A 16,193-nucleotide genomic window follows, 5' to 3' on the forward strand; every position below is an offset into this window, starting at 1 on the left:
ACACCCTCACACTTCAGGCTGACTAAAATGATGCTTTTTCAGGCATTACAGTAATGTGCAGGTTTTAAAAAACCTACCTCCTCAGTGTTCAAGGCAGATCGCAGCACTTAAAAATAAAGCTGTTAAAACTACGGTTGCCAGACCCCCAGTCAGGGTGAGGGTTTCCCCGATTTTGGAGGCTCCAATCCACTGCTGGCCAAATGGTTGGCAGGGGAAGCCCCACCCCCAAACATCCCCCTCCACGTCGACATCATCAGTACAATGACATCACCCAGAAGTGTCATCACACCAGGCATGTCACACAGCGATGCTCTTAGCATTTGGGCCAAAACTCTGTGGTTTTCAGCCAAAATGCTAGAGCTTTGCATGCAACGTGCCCGGCATGATGATGTCGTGCCCAAGTGACATCATCACAGAGTGTTCACTTTGCATGCATGCAAGAACATCCCAGGACAGACTCAGGAGCCCCCTGCTAAAAACCCAGTAAGACCTGGCAACCCTAGTTAAAACTCACTTGTCTGCACAGTATACGTACATAGATATGCACAAGATCTGCTTCTCTATCAGCCAGAACATCATCATGTTCAGTGTCCAAAATTACACAGTTAAGTGTCATCCAATGAGTGGGAAGGCTAATCATTCCATTATAATCAATGGGACTTAAGAAGTATATAGCACAGCTGGGTTAGGGTTGCCAATGTCCTGGTGCTGGTTGGAGATCTACTGGAATTACCACTGATCTCCAGGCAACAGAGATCAGTTCCTCTGGAGAAAGTGGTTGCTTGGGAGGTGGACTCTATAGTATCATACCTCATTGAAGTCCCCCCCCCCCGGACTCCACCCCCGAAATCTCTAGGCTGGATTCTGCTACTGAACTTTCACTGCAGGTGGGTTTTTTCCTCTTATTTTGCATCCAGAATGTAACAAGCCTTTATAGCTGGGGAGACTGTGTGGTAACTGATACAGCAGAATCACTTGGCATTTGTGTGGAACCAGGTAGGCATGCTTTCATGTTCAAGGGGTGTGGCTCACTGAAATGCAAGTCAAAAGAAGAGGCATGCAAAGATTGCAGTGTTCTACAATTTGAGAATGTGTTTCCTGGTTTCTTCCAGCAAAACTGGGGGGAAACAGGGGGAGTTAAACATGATAAAATGAGCAGTTGTCAGAGTTGTGACATTAATCAGTTTTCAATTCATTTGGCTTGGCATTAAACTAACAAAACATTTGAAATGTTGTCAATGCAATGCACACACTCAGATTTACATACAAATATTTTATTAAAAAATATTCCCCTCCATGTCCCCATCATGAAATGTAACCAAAATACACACAATAAAAATATGAAGAAAAGTGTTTTGTTCATAATTATACATCAGTGGGCAACCTTGCTAACGGGCATTTGTACGTAGAGACTGTTTTACAATATTATATTTTGTATAAGAGAAGGATGCATTTGAGTTTTTTTAAAAACAAATGCACAATTTGAGTTACTGCAGTGGTCAAGAAACATCTCAGGGAGTATAAAATAAGATTCCCCCCCCCCCGGTAAATGAGCAGCTATCACTTGAACTCACATGGGATTCATCCAGAAGGAACAGGCTGACAGTTTGAGTGACTCAAGTTCCAGAAAATTTTTTATCTCTGCTTCACAAGGGTTATACTTTCTCCACAAAAATGCACTATATTTAGATTTGTCAACTTCTAGCTTTGTGCTACAACCATGTTTTGTCTTCCAAATCACACCTTATGACCATACACAACATATTTCATGATAATTATTAAGACAAGTAGGGTTTGGCAACTTATGCATTTTCTAACAGCAGCTTTGGAATAAAGTGGCAGGTAACATTGGCTGGATGATGCCCAGAATAAGTACTTTTGAGTCCCATTTGTTTCAGTGTGAGGGATTAGCACTAAAAATTTCCTGTTTTGATCAGTGGATCTTTTCATGCATAACTTTTGCAGGATCACACCCTACATTTTCAGTTAACCAAAGTAGTAGAAACCAGACCACTCAGTGAAAGTCATTTTTATACTTTACTTGCTGTTTCATACTCACATCTAATGTGACTGCAAAGAAAGAAAGGACTGCTTTCTTTCCATCTCTTCAAGATGGGGTTCTGTATGAAGTGATTGTTCTATTTTTGTTATTCAACCAGGTGTTGTTGTTTTTTAAAGAATATTCATTAATGTGGAGTTCAAGGATGTGCTCTTGTGTAAACTTCCTAAGACCTCTGAAGGTCAAAATTATACAGTGCAGCTTGAAACCACTGTGGCCTATTTGTTTCATATTAATGAAGAGTTTTGGGTTTGTCTAAGTAAAATTGACAGATGGGTGCCAGAAATGAAGGACTAACATGCAGCACCTTTCCCAAGGATATTTTCACTCTACATATTCATACCCCTTTCTCCTGTTGTTACAGGGCCTCCCTTGGTTTACACTTCAGTTCCCTCTCTGGCATATAGAGTATTATTTGCAGCAAGGCTGTTGTAGAAACTGGTGTTGAACTGGTTGAGAACTGAACTGCTGTAGCCCAGATGACCAGAGGACATGGAATTGGACCACTCTCCGCTGCCATGGCTGGGGATGCTAGAAAGAGTAGAGTATGAGTTGAAGCCTACCATGTTCTGTCCCATTTTGTCACCAACTTCAGTGCTAAGTCCCAGGGGCACTGAACGACTGACGGAATTGGACCCATTCACATATGCCGTCATACTGGTCAGGAAGTTGTTGAGACAAGGAGCAGCAGAAGGAGGGGGTGGGGAGCTCTTTTCAGGTGAGCTCTCAGTTCCAGAAGAGGAATTTTCTAAAATGTCTTGGTGCTCTGCTCCTTTGGGGCTGCTGCTGAGGATGCTGTTTTCCGATTTGTCAGAAGCAAGCACTGCTGTGCTGGCACTCACATCAGATTTCTTCTTCCTCTTGCGACGAAAGTTTCCATTGTCAAACATCTTCTCACAGTTTGGATCCAAGGTCCAGTAATTGCCTTTCCCTGTTAAAAGAATGGCAGAAAAACATAAATATAATCAGAGCCAACAAAGAGCTAGTTCTCAGGGCTTAGTCTGGCTCAGATACAGGAAAAGCAACGATTTTGGGTAACACCCTTTTTAAAAAAAAAAAAAAAAAGACCCTGCCTGTATTCAAATTAAACGAAATCCTTACAGCCAGATTCTTCAGGTCCTGCCCTGCCTTCTCTGGGGTAAACCTTATGTAGGAAATGAGAGAGAGAGAAAGACAGAGACAGAGACAGAGACAGAAAGAGAGAGAGTGGTTCAGAACAATAACTTAAAGCAGAACTCTGTCCCAAGGAACATTTATTATTTACTTCATTTATTCCCCATTTTTCTTCCCAATGGGGACCCAAAGTGGTTTACATCATTCTCCTCACCTCCATTTTATCCTCACAACAAGCCTGTGATGTCAGTTAGGCTATGTGACTGGCCTAAGGTCACCCAGCAAGTGTCCATGACAGAGCAGGGATTCAAACCCAAGTCCCTTGGATCCTAGTCTGAAACTCCAACCACTATTTCACAGGGGCTTGAAAGCTTGAGACAAAGCAGCAGAGAAGACTTCTTGAGAATGTCTCCCAGCAACAAAAAGTTAAAGAGAGAATTAACTCTTAAAATGATGGGGCTGCAAAAACAGCTCAGCTGACTCAACAGCCAGTACTGGATGGCCACTGCCAGCTTGCCAAATGACTTCAGGGAGTGGCAGCCTGGCCTGCTCTTGAGCAGCTTCATCTGTAGAAATTATCACGTGGAGCTTTTGACAAGCAACAGAGAGATAAACACGATCACCTGGCAAATGCCTATATGCATAAAAAGGAGCAGGATCAGTACTGCAGGCCAATGTTCCCTCTAAGCTGTGGAGTCTTGTGAGCAAAAATTCTACTTTGTGAGCTCCTGGCATTAAAGTTGTGAGCCAGCGATTTGGCTGCTGCATAAATTAGTTTGCTCTGGAGCCATCCTTCCTGAGCGAAGACAAAAATGTGTCAGCCGGAGGCTAAAAAACGGTGAGCTGGCTCACACTAACTCAGCTTAGAGGGAACAGTGCTGCAGGCTACCCAGCTATCTTCACATGCAGCTGAATGAGTAATGAGAACTCTTCATGTAAAAACTTGTGTGTTCATGAGGGGAACACGGCAGCATGTTGCTAGTACAGTAAAGTGACTACAGTGTTGGACTAGGATCTGGGTTCAAAGCCCCACGCTACCATGAAGCTAACTGGGTGACTTTATCCAGCCACACTCTTTTAACCTAGCTTATTTTACAGGGCTGTTGTGAGATTAAAAAGGGAAGGGAAAACCATGTCCTAGGTTGATATATGTCTGAAAGGAACTCTGTCAGTCTATACAGATCATTTTAATCTTCCCTTCCTCCAAAGAATTTTATCCTTACAACTATCTTGGTGACGCACATTAGGCCAGGAGCGTGTCATTGGCCCAAAGCCATCCAGTAAGCTTCATGGCTGAACTGATATCTGAACCCAGGTCTCCCAACAGTAGTTCAGCACTAACTACTGCACTATTCTGGCTCAAGCAGGGGTGTTGGGTCCAGTGAAAATTTCTTCACATAAGGTATATGCATATTAAATAACTGAACAAAGCTAATATTGACACACCAAACTACTGTTAAAGGTAAAAGAGTAGATGCCAGTACAAAAGCTGGCAGCCCTGCTAGTGTTCCAATCCTCAATTGCCAAAAAAAGTGTGAGGAACATTTTGAAAGTGCTGTTAGAATGAAATTTTCTCCCTTCTAAAGAGAAATGGAAAATATCAATACTTTTGTCATTGTCAATTTCAAAAGAACAAATATCTATCATAGCCCACCTATATTCTAATTTCTATTAATTGTTGACTCAGATAATAACAACTGCATTTCAACCGTTGTGTTTTTAGGAAGTATTTACTATTATCAAGGCATGTGAATGACAAAAGAGCAGTGGCCTACAAAGCACACTTTCAGCGAAACTGGATCATAAACTAGCCTCTTGGCAAACAGCAGCTGGCCTCTGAAGGCAGCTTGGAAAGCAAAAATATAATCAGGAAGCCTTCTTACCTGGGTCGTCTTCATCTCGTGGTACCTTTTTGAAGCAATCATTGAGAGAAAGATTGTGCCGTATGGAGTTCTGCCAGCCAGCTTTGCTTTTGTTGTAGAAAGGGAAGTTGTCAGCAACATACTGGTAGATCTGACTGAGTGTAAGCCTCTTGTCTGGTGCTCCATGGATGGCCATGGCAATGAGCGCAGAGTAAGAATAAGGCGGCCTAACCAACTTCATCAGCTCCTCCTGAGAAGGCATAGGGAGCCAGCCCATCTCATTTGCCCCCAAGCCATGCATGTTAGGCAGGAGTTGTCTCTGCATCCCATAGGACTGCGGAATGTAAGGGTTGCCATTGGATCCTGGGAGGTAAGGTGGGGAGTTAATGGAAGGTCCATTTAACCACAGATAAGGATTGTGTGTGGCATTGTAGTCTCCTGCTTCGAAGCTTGTAGGCCTTTGTGGGCTAGGAATGTTCTGAGGATGGAAGAAGTTTTCGTAGTAGATATTCATTTCAGGAGGCTCCTGGCCAATGTTTGGAAATTGCGGGCTGCAACGCGGTGAAGAATGTATCTGTGGATCAAATGAGCTCATAATCTAGCTCTGGCAGTCTACCAAGTTACAACACACCTGTATTAGTCCTTTCTCTGAGACAGGTGCATAATCTGCAAGACTCACCTCCCAGTACTTATATACACCTGTAAATGTTTGGGTGTACTTTCCAAGGCTCAGCCTAGTGCATCCTGATAGGCTAGAGATCAGGGTGATATCCCTTTTTTGGAATGCTGACAGCCCAGGCCAGTAATAGATGTCACTTTAACCAAATTTGAAAGTTACAACTGTTTATCTTTTTAAATGAATGGAGGAATTTTCCACTGGTATGATTGACAGCACGGAACCTGGGACATACTTCTATGTAAAGCTTTTGCTGCAAAAAAGATCCCTTTCCTCAAATTCCTTTAAAAAACAATGTTGGGGTGAACTTTTATTTTGTTATTGCTTTTATATAATAACTCTGAAATACCATAGTCATTCACACCAAACTTTAGTGAACTGCTAATATCCACACTTTATTTTCTAGGTTTAAGAATACTAGCATTTCAAACTATGAATGCTTGGACACTTACAAACAAGAAAGCAATTCTAAGCAGGTCTACTCAGAAGTAAATCCCCCTGTAGTCAATTGTCAGAATTGCAGCCTAAACTCATTAAACAAAATGAGATCTGCTTTTGAGTGAACATGCTTAGAATTGTGCTGTAAATACTTCACAGTTCCTCTGGAAACAATATGTTTGATAAAACAGATTAGATATTTCATCTTGCTAACTGCCTTTGCAGTTTTCTCACATACACACACACACACACACACACCCTCCAGCTCAAGTCTTACTAGTCAGATGGCCTAGCAATGGACTGAAGCTCATCCACGAGATTCAACGGCTGAATTACAAAGCAAATTTACAAATCATTTTCACCAAGTATCAAAAGAAAGGCAAAATGAGACACCATGCAAGTTCATTTGTGCAGCATAATTGCCTCCCCCACCTCACCCTGTTCTATATATCAAGTTTTTAATTTGGATGTGTAAATCAGATTTGTTGCCCTGATGCATTCTGTGAAGTGCCATTCTTTCCAGGCAGCATTCCTATGCTTTCAGCAGCTGCATGATTTACAGAAATTATACAGTTCCAGAGGAGAGGGGTAGCCATATTAGTCTATTGCAGGAATAACAAAGAGTCATGTTACACCTTAAAAACTAAGACATACACCTTTTTTTGGGATTTAGAGTATATGCCCTTTTCCAGCATCACAGTGCAGTACCAGGAAAAGCTTCGTCAGCTGAATGTTTGGTTGCCATGTAGTTGGCACAGAAATCCTGCCACCAAAAAATTGGCATAGTACATTCAAAGTTATGTATTTTTGAGAGGAAAATCAGCAGAATAACAGTTACACAAAATCATAACACAAAATCATGGTCAGATTTTCTGAGTCTTCAACTAGAATGCAAGACACTACTAATTAGCCTCTTCATTTAGGCAAACGGTAGTATTTTTTTAATTGCCAAATTTTTCAGAGCCCAAGAGTCAGCAGTGCACTGGTTTTTTAAATGTGCCATGTGACAAGCAGAAATTCAACAGGTTAAGCATTCCTTATCACCATGGGAAAGGCATCACCTGCTGAATTTCTGTTTGTCACACAGTAGCTAAAAGACAAAAAAAGAAAGTCTCATGAGAAAAGGGTGTCCAAGCACCTTGTAGAAATTAAGCATTCAGCTCCCAGCGCCCTTGTCAACTCTAAAAATACAGACATATCTGTTCTGTTTTCATTTACTTTCTATTTACAGTGAAGTGCTTAAGATTTTTTTTTTAAGCTTTGGAAAGAGTATATAAGCCTCAGGTAAGCAAATGGGCTGCCAGAAACTTTGGCAAGCTGCTTGGGAAGATGTTGAAAGAGAAGACTTTACACTACTGCTCTTTGTTACATTAAAAGCCAATCAGATCATTCGTAATTAAATAATATTTCCACTTCTAAAATCGCATTAATCTTTCTTATGCCTCTGGCGCAAATTGTTACCCCCAAGGTCAGAATTCAACACAACTTTTCTCAGGAAATTTACCACAAAGCAAGCCCTTTATTCGGCATAACCAAGCCTTGCCTTTTCTCCTCAGAATCTTTGGGGAAATACAAGAACTGGAATGTGGTTTTAAATATTCCAATAAAGCTTAATAAGTAACATCAATTGCCCTATACATTGAAGGTCACTTCCCTGTGGCTTCTTTCCATAGTCCTCCCTTAATATTTGTATGCAGAAGCTACCATGATGGGCCAGTGATTTTGTATCTTCACTGGGTGGGGGGGTGGGGAGTAGTCCCCACACTATTGCTGTAATAATTAGACTTACTCTTACCTTTTCAAAGTTTTGTGAAACCATGTGCTTCTTGTCTTCCAGCTTAATGTGAGGAATAATTCCAGTGCTTTAACTATAACAAAGTTACAAGTAAAGGGATACTACATGTGGAAAAAAATGTTTCTCAGAAAAGTGTACTGAGTTGACTGCAAAGGACAAGGTGTGTTGCACTGAAAACAGAACAGCCTCTTTTAGGAAACAAACCTGCTACTAATATTCAAAACCGGAGCTGCGGTGGCTCAAGTGGTTAAGACGCTGAACTGCAGGCTGTGGAAGGTCAGTAGTTCAGCTGTTCAAGACCCGGGTGCCGCAAGACAGGGTGAGCTCCTGTCTCTAGTTCCAGCTCCTGCCAACCTAGCAGTTCGAAAGCAAGAAATTGCAAGTAGATAAATAGGGACCACTTCGGTGGGAAGGTAACAGCGCTCTGTGCGCCTTGGTGTTTAGTCATGCCGGCCACATGACCACGGAAACGTCTTCGGACAGCGCTGGCTCTTCGGCTTTGAAACAGAGATGAGCACTGCAACCCTAGAGTCGGATTCGACTGGCTTTCGAGCAAGGGAACCTTTACCTTTACCTAATATTCAAAACAACTGGCACTTCCTTTTCCAACATCCTGATACAAAAGACTGAACCGGTGAAATTTCTCATTATCAGGCCATTGTTATAGGAACAGGAGCATCTGGTAGAATCAGATGTGGGACCCATAAGTGGTCTGTATCCCACCACTCCACTCAACAAAGCCTGAAGTGTTCCTTCAGTCTAAAGAGCCTTCCTTTGCCTTCAGTGCCTCTTGTCAAATGAAGAGCCACTTACGTTGGATGGAAGCTTCAATTTTTCTCTGAGTGCAGTGGTAGGCCACTGACAAATGTCGAAGTACATATAACATTCACTACATGAATACAAAACAAAAACAATGTCCCCGAAGTGAACAGTGTCTTTCCTAGATGTGAAATAATTCAGTTCTCAGCCACCACATCACAAGATTCCAGATTCTGACATAATACACATAAGAGTTCACTCTACCGTCAGAATACATATAGAGATCTCATGATTAAAGCCCTCTCCCTATTTAAAAATACCCCAACTGTGTAAGTCAAGCATGTAAGTGAGGCAGCTTGCTTCAAGTCTAGCCTTTCCCCTGATGTGCTACTCCTCTACATGCAAGTGTTAGGGAGGAGCACTGAATCTTGAAATTTCCCACCTGACTTCTGAAGTAGACTTGTTCCAGGAAAGGTATATCGACACTGTTCTGCTGAAATCTAGACCAGCTCTTAAATTGTTGAGAAGATGAATACCTTCCACAAAATAAAATGGTATGTAGGCTCTCCAGCTAATCCAATAACTTTTTAAAATTTGCATTCGCCATCTAGAATAACATACACTATTGTTTTCTCATACAGCTATTCTTTCTGAGCTCAGTGTTTGCATAAAAACTGTTGAAGGGAGTCAAATTCACAAGCTACTAACCACTTCAGGCTATAGGAGGAGACGCAAGTAAGGCATATATGGAGACCTGGGAGAAAGTTGCTAATTCACACAGTTGAATGAAGACAGGTGAAAGCCTTTTAAAGGTTCTTTTTTTAAAAAAAAATCAGTAAGATACAGCTGCATGTAGGCTTTGATGAGTAGCTTAGAATTGCTTATACCCTGGGGCAGTGCATCCTTATTTACAGTTAAAATACAATGAAATGGGTGTTTTCCCTATAAAGAAGCCAAGACTAGGGTAAAGAAAAGAAATGCTAACTAGGGTTGTAAAACAGCTACATTTGTCGGAAATTTCATATATCAAAGCAGAAATCCAAGCTGTCAGTTGTTATTGGAATCTTGTTTTGCTAATGAAAAGTACCAGCCTACAGCAATATACAAGGGGAAGGAACTTCTCTGACAGGGACAGTGGGCCTCTTTTCTAAAAGCAACGTATGACAGGTACAGCATATAACAGACTCATATTAAGCACATCGTGAGAGTTTAATCTCAGCATGAAGGCCTAGTGTGTGCTAACCTAACTATTGAACTGCATTTGTCTGCAGTTCAGCCTGATAAGGTCAAAACCTACCTTGCACACATTTAATTGTTTGGTATAACTTACACAGAATGATTTTTAAAAATCTACTGTTGGAGGGGGGCACTGAGAGCGAATTGTATATCATGGTATGCATTGTGTAATTTATGACTCAATGTATTGATGATACATCTTAAGGTTGCCAGTTCTAGGTTAGATTTTGGAGGTGGAGCAAGGAAGGTACATAATTGAATCATTGCTATAGGAATAAATGTACCTGAACATGGCTGCAAATTCTCCAGAATGAGGCTTTTGATCAAAATCTTTGCCTTTGGTCATAGACAATAATTATCAGAATAACTCCATCTTGGTCAGTTTATGATAAATTAATGTTATGTCAGGAGCCATGTAATAATGCTATTAGTTTGACCACTGAGGAAGGGAAGTTGGGCCAAAATATGTCTGGTCAGGGTCAATATTTGTCACCTTTGGATGTCATTGTACATTATCAATGCTGAGGCTATTGTGAAAGCCAATATCTGTTTAATGTATTGTGTAATAAAAATATGTATTTCTAATTTGATTGACAGTATTATTGGGCCTAGACATGTATATTTTCTTAATCTTCAGGTACTTAATTCAATTTGGTCACAGTTAACTTTATTTCCCCTTTTTTCATTTTCAGTTGGCAATCCTAATGTATCATGTTACAATTTTTAAAAACGGTTTTTCGATTTTACACACCAATGGAACCCCCTGGCGCAGAACACACACATAACAATGTACATGCAAGGAGCAGTACATTTATTTAAAACATTTTAATGCTACCTTTCTACCCAGTTGATCCCCCCCCCCCGGCAGTGATCATGGTTAACAGCCCATTGAGCCTGTTTAGGGTTAGATCTGAAGGCTCAATTCTACTAACAGTGGAGCTTTCCTCGGACATAACAAGTGTTCCTCCAGCACTGGGGACAGGTGCTTTTCCTGGGAGGAAGGCTCTACTGCTTGAATAACAGAACCTTTGGATCCAGCCTCTACCTCCTCCATGAATGTGCGTAAAACTTTTTGAAAGCTGTCTAAAAAGCTAAACTATACATTCTATGGGAAATGTGAGATTTGGTTTCCAGATGTAGTTTGTAAATGTTATAATGCTTCTGGCGAGTAGGCATAATTTGGCTTAGGAATGGCAGAATTGAAAAGGGTATTAGCCTGATAAAATCAGCTCTCTAAACAGTTGCCCTGGAGGGGGGGGCAGTATCGCCAGTCTGGTGTAGTGGTTAAGTGCGCGGACTCTCATCTGGGAGAACCGGGTTTGATTCCCCACTCCTCCACTTGCACCTAGCTGGATGACCTTGGGCAAGCCGTAGCTCTGATAGGAGCTTATTCTTGAAAAAGAGCAGTTTCTGTCAAGAGCTCTCTCAGCCCCACCCACCTCACAGGGTGTCTGTTGTGGGGAGGGGAAGGGAAAGGAGTTTGTAAGCCGCTCTGAGACACCTTTGGGTAGTGAAGGGCGGGATATAAATCCAATCTCTTCTCTTCTTCTACTTGCCTTTTTTCCTTACAGGGAATACTAGAAGCTGAAGGAGTGGAAAAGAATAAAAGTTTCTGTTAGGAAAATGGCACTGGAGGAAGGGTTAATTTCCCTGCCTCAGTCCGAATCAGACTCTCTTTATGACTGTTGTTTAACATTAGAAGTATGTGAGCAGATCTGGCCAGGGATCTGTCATGCAATATTTATGTAATTCAGTCATAGGGTTGCCGTCCTCCAGGTGGGGCTTGGAGATCTCCCAGAATTAGAACTGATCTCCAGACTACAAAGGTCAGTTCCCCTAAATAAGAGTCTGCTTTGGAGGGCATTACACTCTGCTGAGGCCTCTTCCCTCCCCAAACCCACCCTGCCCAGGATCCACCCCCAAATCTCCAGGAATTTCTCAGCCCAGAGTTGGCAACCCTATATCAGTCATAAGCTAGTAGCCATCAAGCTGTCCCCCCCCCCTCACAATTAAATTCAGCAGGGAGCAGTAACTGGGCATGTATAGACCTGTTGGCGGCGTTCGACACTGTCGACTGTGAGCTACTGATCCACTGCCTTGCCGACACGAGAGTTCAGGGGTCTGCCTTACAATGGCTTTCCTCCTTTCTCCAAGGTCAGGGACAAAGGGTGGCACTAGGGGAACAGGTGTCCCAAAAAGCATCCACTGATATGTGGAGTGCCCCAAAGGGCAGTGCTTTCCCTGATGCTATTTAACATCTATATGCGCCCCCTTGCCCACATTGCCTGGAGGCATGGGCTGGGATGTCACCAGTATGCGGATGACACTGAGCTCTATCTGTTGTTGGGTGGCCAGTCTGACTCTAAACCAGAAGATCTGGACTGGGCGTTACAAGCCATGGTTGGATGGCTTAGACTGAGCTGGCGGAAACTAAATCTGACGAAGACGGAGGTCCTGTGCCTGGGTCGGGGTGGTCCGAGGTTAGGGATCCCACTCCAGACCTTCGATGGGCTCCACTGGTGTCAGCGCCGGAGGTTAGAAGTCTGGGAGTGCTCCTGGATTCCTCCTTAACAATGAAGGCCCAGGTAGCGGCCACTGCCAAGTCAGCCTTTTACCATCTTCGGCTGATTAGGCAGTTGGTTCCCTTCCTTGACCACAACAACTTGGCAACAGTGATCCACGTGATGGTCACCTTGAGATTGGATTACTGTAACGCTCTCTACATGGGGCTGCCATTGTCGCAAACGCGGAAGCTGCAGCTAGTGCAAAACTCAGCAGCCAGGCTTTTGTTGGGCCTCCCTATTTGGGAGCACATCCAGCCTGTGCTGAAGGCATTGCACTGGCTGCCGATAACATTCTGAATTCACTTCAAGGTGCTGGTGCTCACCTTTAAAACCCTATATCAGGTATGTCCAACAGGTAGATCGTGATCTACCAGTAGATCGCGGAGGGGTCAGAGGTAGATCACCAGCCCCTTACCAGTAAATGACAGAAGGTACATTATAATTGGGGGGGGGCGGTGGAACCAATCTTTAGTGGGTTAAAATCTAATTTGAAACTAATTTGAAACTTTATTTTCATGGTGGTAGATCACCGGCACTTTTGGCCAGAAAAAATAGATCACTACCTGTTCAAAGTTGGACATGCCTGCTATGGTCAGGGGCCGACATACCTGAGGGACCGCCTTTCCCCATATGTACCCCAGCAAGCACTGCTTTCAGGGTCCCAAAACCAACTGACCCTCTTGAGCCCGAAAGAAGTTAGACTGGCCACAACCAGGGCCAGGGCCTTCTCGGTTCTGGCTCCACACTGGTGGAATGAGCTCCCAGAGGAAATCAGGGCCCTGCAGGACATGCTGCTGTTACGCAGGGTCTGTAAGACGGAGCTCTTCCATCAGGCCTTTGGTTAAGGAGCTGCCATCACCACCAAGTACACCATCACTAACATAATTAATTACAATGAATGAGAGTTATAGAGCCCTGTTCCCTGGTGTCACCGTTTCCAGCCAGCGCCTGCTGCATATATATGTGATAGTGATCAAGGAGCTGAGAAGCACAGCAGATTGTAGAACATATTAATATGGATGTACCACCATCTTTAAGTAATTATATATATCTAGCTAGCACTTTATGACTGTGGATTGTTTTAAACTGGTGGTTTTATCTATGTTCACAATTGTTATTTATATTTTATCCTTTGTAAGCCGCCCTGAGCCTGTCCCAGTGGGGAGGGTGGGGTATAAATTGATTGATTGAATGAATGAATGAATAAATAAATGGACACATTTATCTTCTCAGCTATACAACATGGCTCTGATGGTTGTATATGCAAAGTGTAACATAGGAAGTGGTTCTAGGTCAGGGCAGAAGCATTCTCCCTGAAGATGCCAGCAGTCTGTTCAATAAAACAATATGCTGGGCAAAGGAGTCCTGAAAATTAAGAATATAAAGTAGCAAGAATCATGCAGTGTGTTGCTGTTTTTTTTTTAAAAAAAAGCTTAAAGCATAAATGCTCTGATTGCTAGCCTCTCAGTAACTTTTATTGCCATGCCCTGCATAATGCTAGATTTTTCGAACATTAGAGGAGTAACCTGTCTACAGGTTTACCTTCTGGAGCGTTGTTGAACAGGCTGTGACTAGTACATCTTTAAAACATGAAAACAGCAATGATAATCAGAACAACACCATGTTTTTGTGCCTGCCAATGTGCATGGACGTTGACTATGCAGAGTCAGTGGGAGATGATATACTGCGTTTCTGTGTATTTGCATTTTCCTGCCTCAGCAGAGCATGCACTCCTTCCTTTGGAATTTGTACAGAACATGACAAACATTTCCAAGCAAAAAAGATTAGTGATCACGATATTTTATTCTGGTAATAAATGCAATAAAATATATTTTAAACAGGCTAAAAGTATTCAATCAAGTTATCAGCCTGAAAAACAATGTATTATTTGGTGCTTTCCCTGCAGCAGCAGAATTTTCATATATTTGACTGATTCAATTGAATCCTGTGGGCAAATAGCACCCTCTGGTGAAAGCTGTTGGAAACACACCAACGTAAATTATGACCAGAATACATAGAACTGTAGAAACTCATGCATGTTAAGTAAGGTTCCAAATGACTACTGCTCATCTTATACTTTTGGGATACAAGGAAGCTTCCACAAGCCACTCCCATGTTTTCTAAGACAGCAGCATACACAACTTTCCTAATGTTTCCCCAAGTGATGATCATGTGGCAGTGACTAGAATCTGTGAGACTCACGTTTGAATCTCTGCTCTTTCTCTACAGAAGCTTGCTGGGTAACCTTGTGCCTCTCACTTTCTCTCATCTTAACCTTCTTCACATGGCTGTTGTTTTTAGGATAAAATGGAGGTGGGGGTGATGATGTAAACTACTTTGAATCCAGATTGGGAAGAAAAGCAGGGTACATTTTTTAAAAAAAAATGTGAATGCTTTTTGGAATGGAATAAATCACACTTGAATAATATCAGTGCAGACCAGAAACTGATAACCCATTTTCAGAGGGTTGTACACTACATGTGACTGCCAGGTGTAGGAAACAAAAAAAGCAGTTTATACATTACTTAGGAAAACAGACCAAGATGAATTTATGGATTACAGGATTTTTCTTAGTGCATTGCCATTGAGTAAAAGTCCCCCCTGGAAGTAAATGTGTGTATTTCTCATCAAGATAATTTTCCTTGTGGTACAACAAAGAAAAGAAATATTTTGAATGACATTTTCTGAGAAGAGCTCTGATAATGGTTTGGAGGGATGTTAAATCTAAATATTATAAGAAAATACCAAGATGGGTCGCGCCCCTGGAGGCATTAGAAATACCGTCTTTGTATGTGCATGGGGGAAGCTGCTCCTATGATAGTTTGCTGGATAATGGGAACAATCTAAAAGCAATAGACATCTTGACAATTCAAAACATTGAGTTGACCTGGTTACAAAATATTCAATTGAAATCAAGATTTAAAGAAGATACAAAAATTGGTTTCTATGGGAAAGTAACAGACTTAGATAAGGCTTGGTTGAAAACAGAAACTCAATTGATCAAAAAACTATATAATATTTTTTTAGAGGGAAAGATGCAGGAAGACGTGGTATGGGCCAGTTGGAAAAGCTGGAACAAAGACTTAGGATATGAGATAGATCAACGTAAATGGCTACAAATATGGGAGACAAATATAAAGATTACACGGGCCACACCTTTTAAAGAAAACATCTATAAAGTAGTACATAGGTGGTACTTATACCCTTCAAGATTGGCAAAGTATGGTAATAATATGACAAACATCTGTTGGAAATGTCATAGAAACATCGGCACATATTTCCACATGTGGTGGACTTGTCCCAAAGCTAGGAAATTTTGGGAGGGGATTAGAAAATGGATAACACAGATTATGGAGCTGACAATACCATTAAACCCAGAAATTTTTCTCTTAAACATTATTCCCGATTTAGGGGGGAAAGAAGGGAAAACGCTCCTACTTTATTGTATAACTGCCGCTAGAATATGTTATGCCAAATACTGGAAAACGGAGAAGATTCCAAATAAGTTAGAAGTCATTCAAAGATGGTCCGACGTCGCGGAAATGGATAAATTGTCAAATGCATTAAATGGAAAAGACGAGGTAATATATAATGAGAAATTGAAAAGATGAATTGAATGGAAATTTAATTAATGTCCAGGAGAAGAATAGAAATTCTTAGGAGGAATACTTAAAGGCTGTATGCTCATCTT

At 41.8% G+C, this 16,193-nt stretch overlaps 1 protein-coding gene across 1 annotated transcript; it reads right to left on the reverse strand.

Moving 5' to 3' along the window:
• Positions 1–1,482: 1,482 nt before the first annotated feature.
• Positions 1,483–5,681, reverse strand: FOXI1 (forkhead box I1). Its single transcript, XM_015429465.1, has 2 exons — positions 5,056–5,681; positions 1,483–2,990 (listed from the first exon to the last, which is right to left on the reverse strand). The coding sequence occupies exons 1-2, from the start codon at positions 5,627–5,629 to the stop codon at positions 2,437–2,439; spliced, it is 1,128 nt and encodes a 375-aa protein (XP_015284951.1). The 5' UTR covers positions 5,630–5,681; the 3' UTR covers positions 1,483–2,436.
• Positions 5,682–16,193: the final 10,512 nt, after the last annotated feature.

Source organism: Gekko japonicus, unplaced genomic scaffold, assembly GCF_001447785.1.
Source record: "Gekko japonicus isolate JY-2015 unplaced genomic scaffold, Gekko_japonicus_V1.1 scaffold212, whole genome shotgun sequence".
Lineage (NCBI taxonomy): Eukaryota > Metazoa > Chordata > Lepidosauria > Squamata > Gekkonidae > Gekko > Gekko japonicus.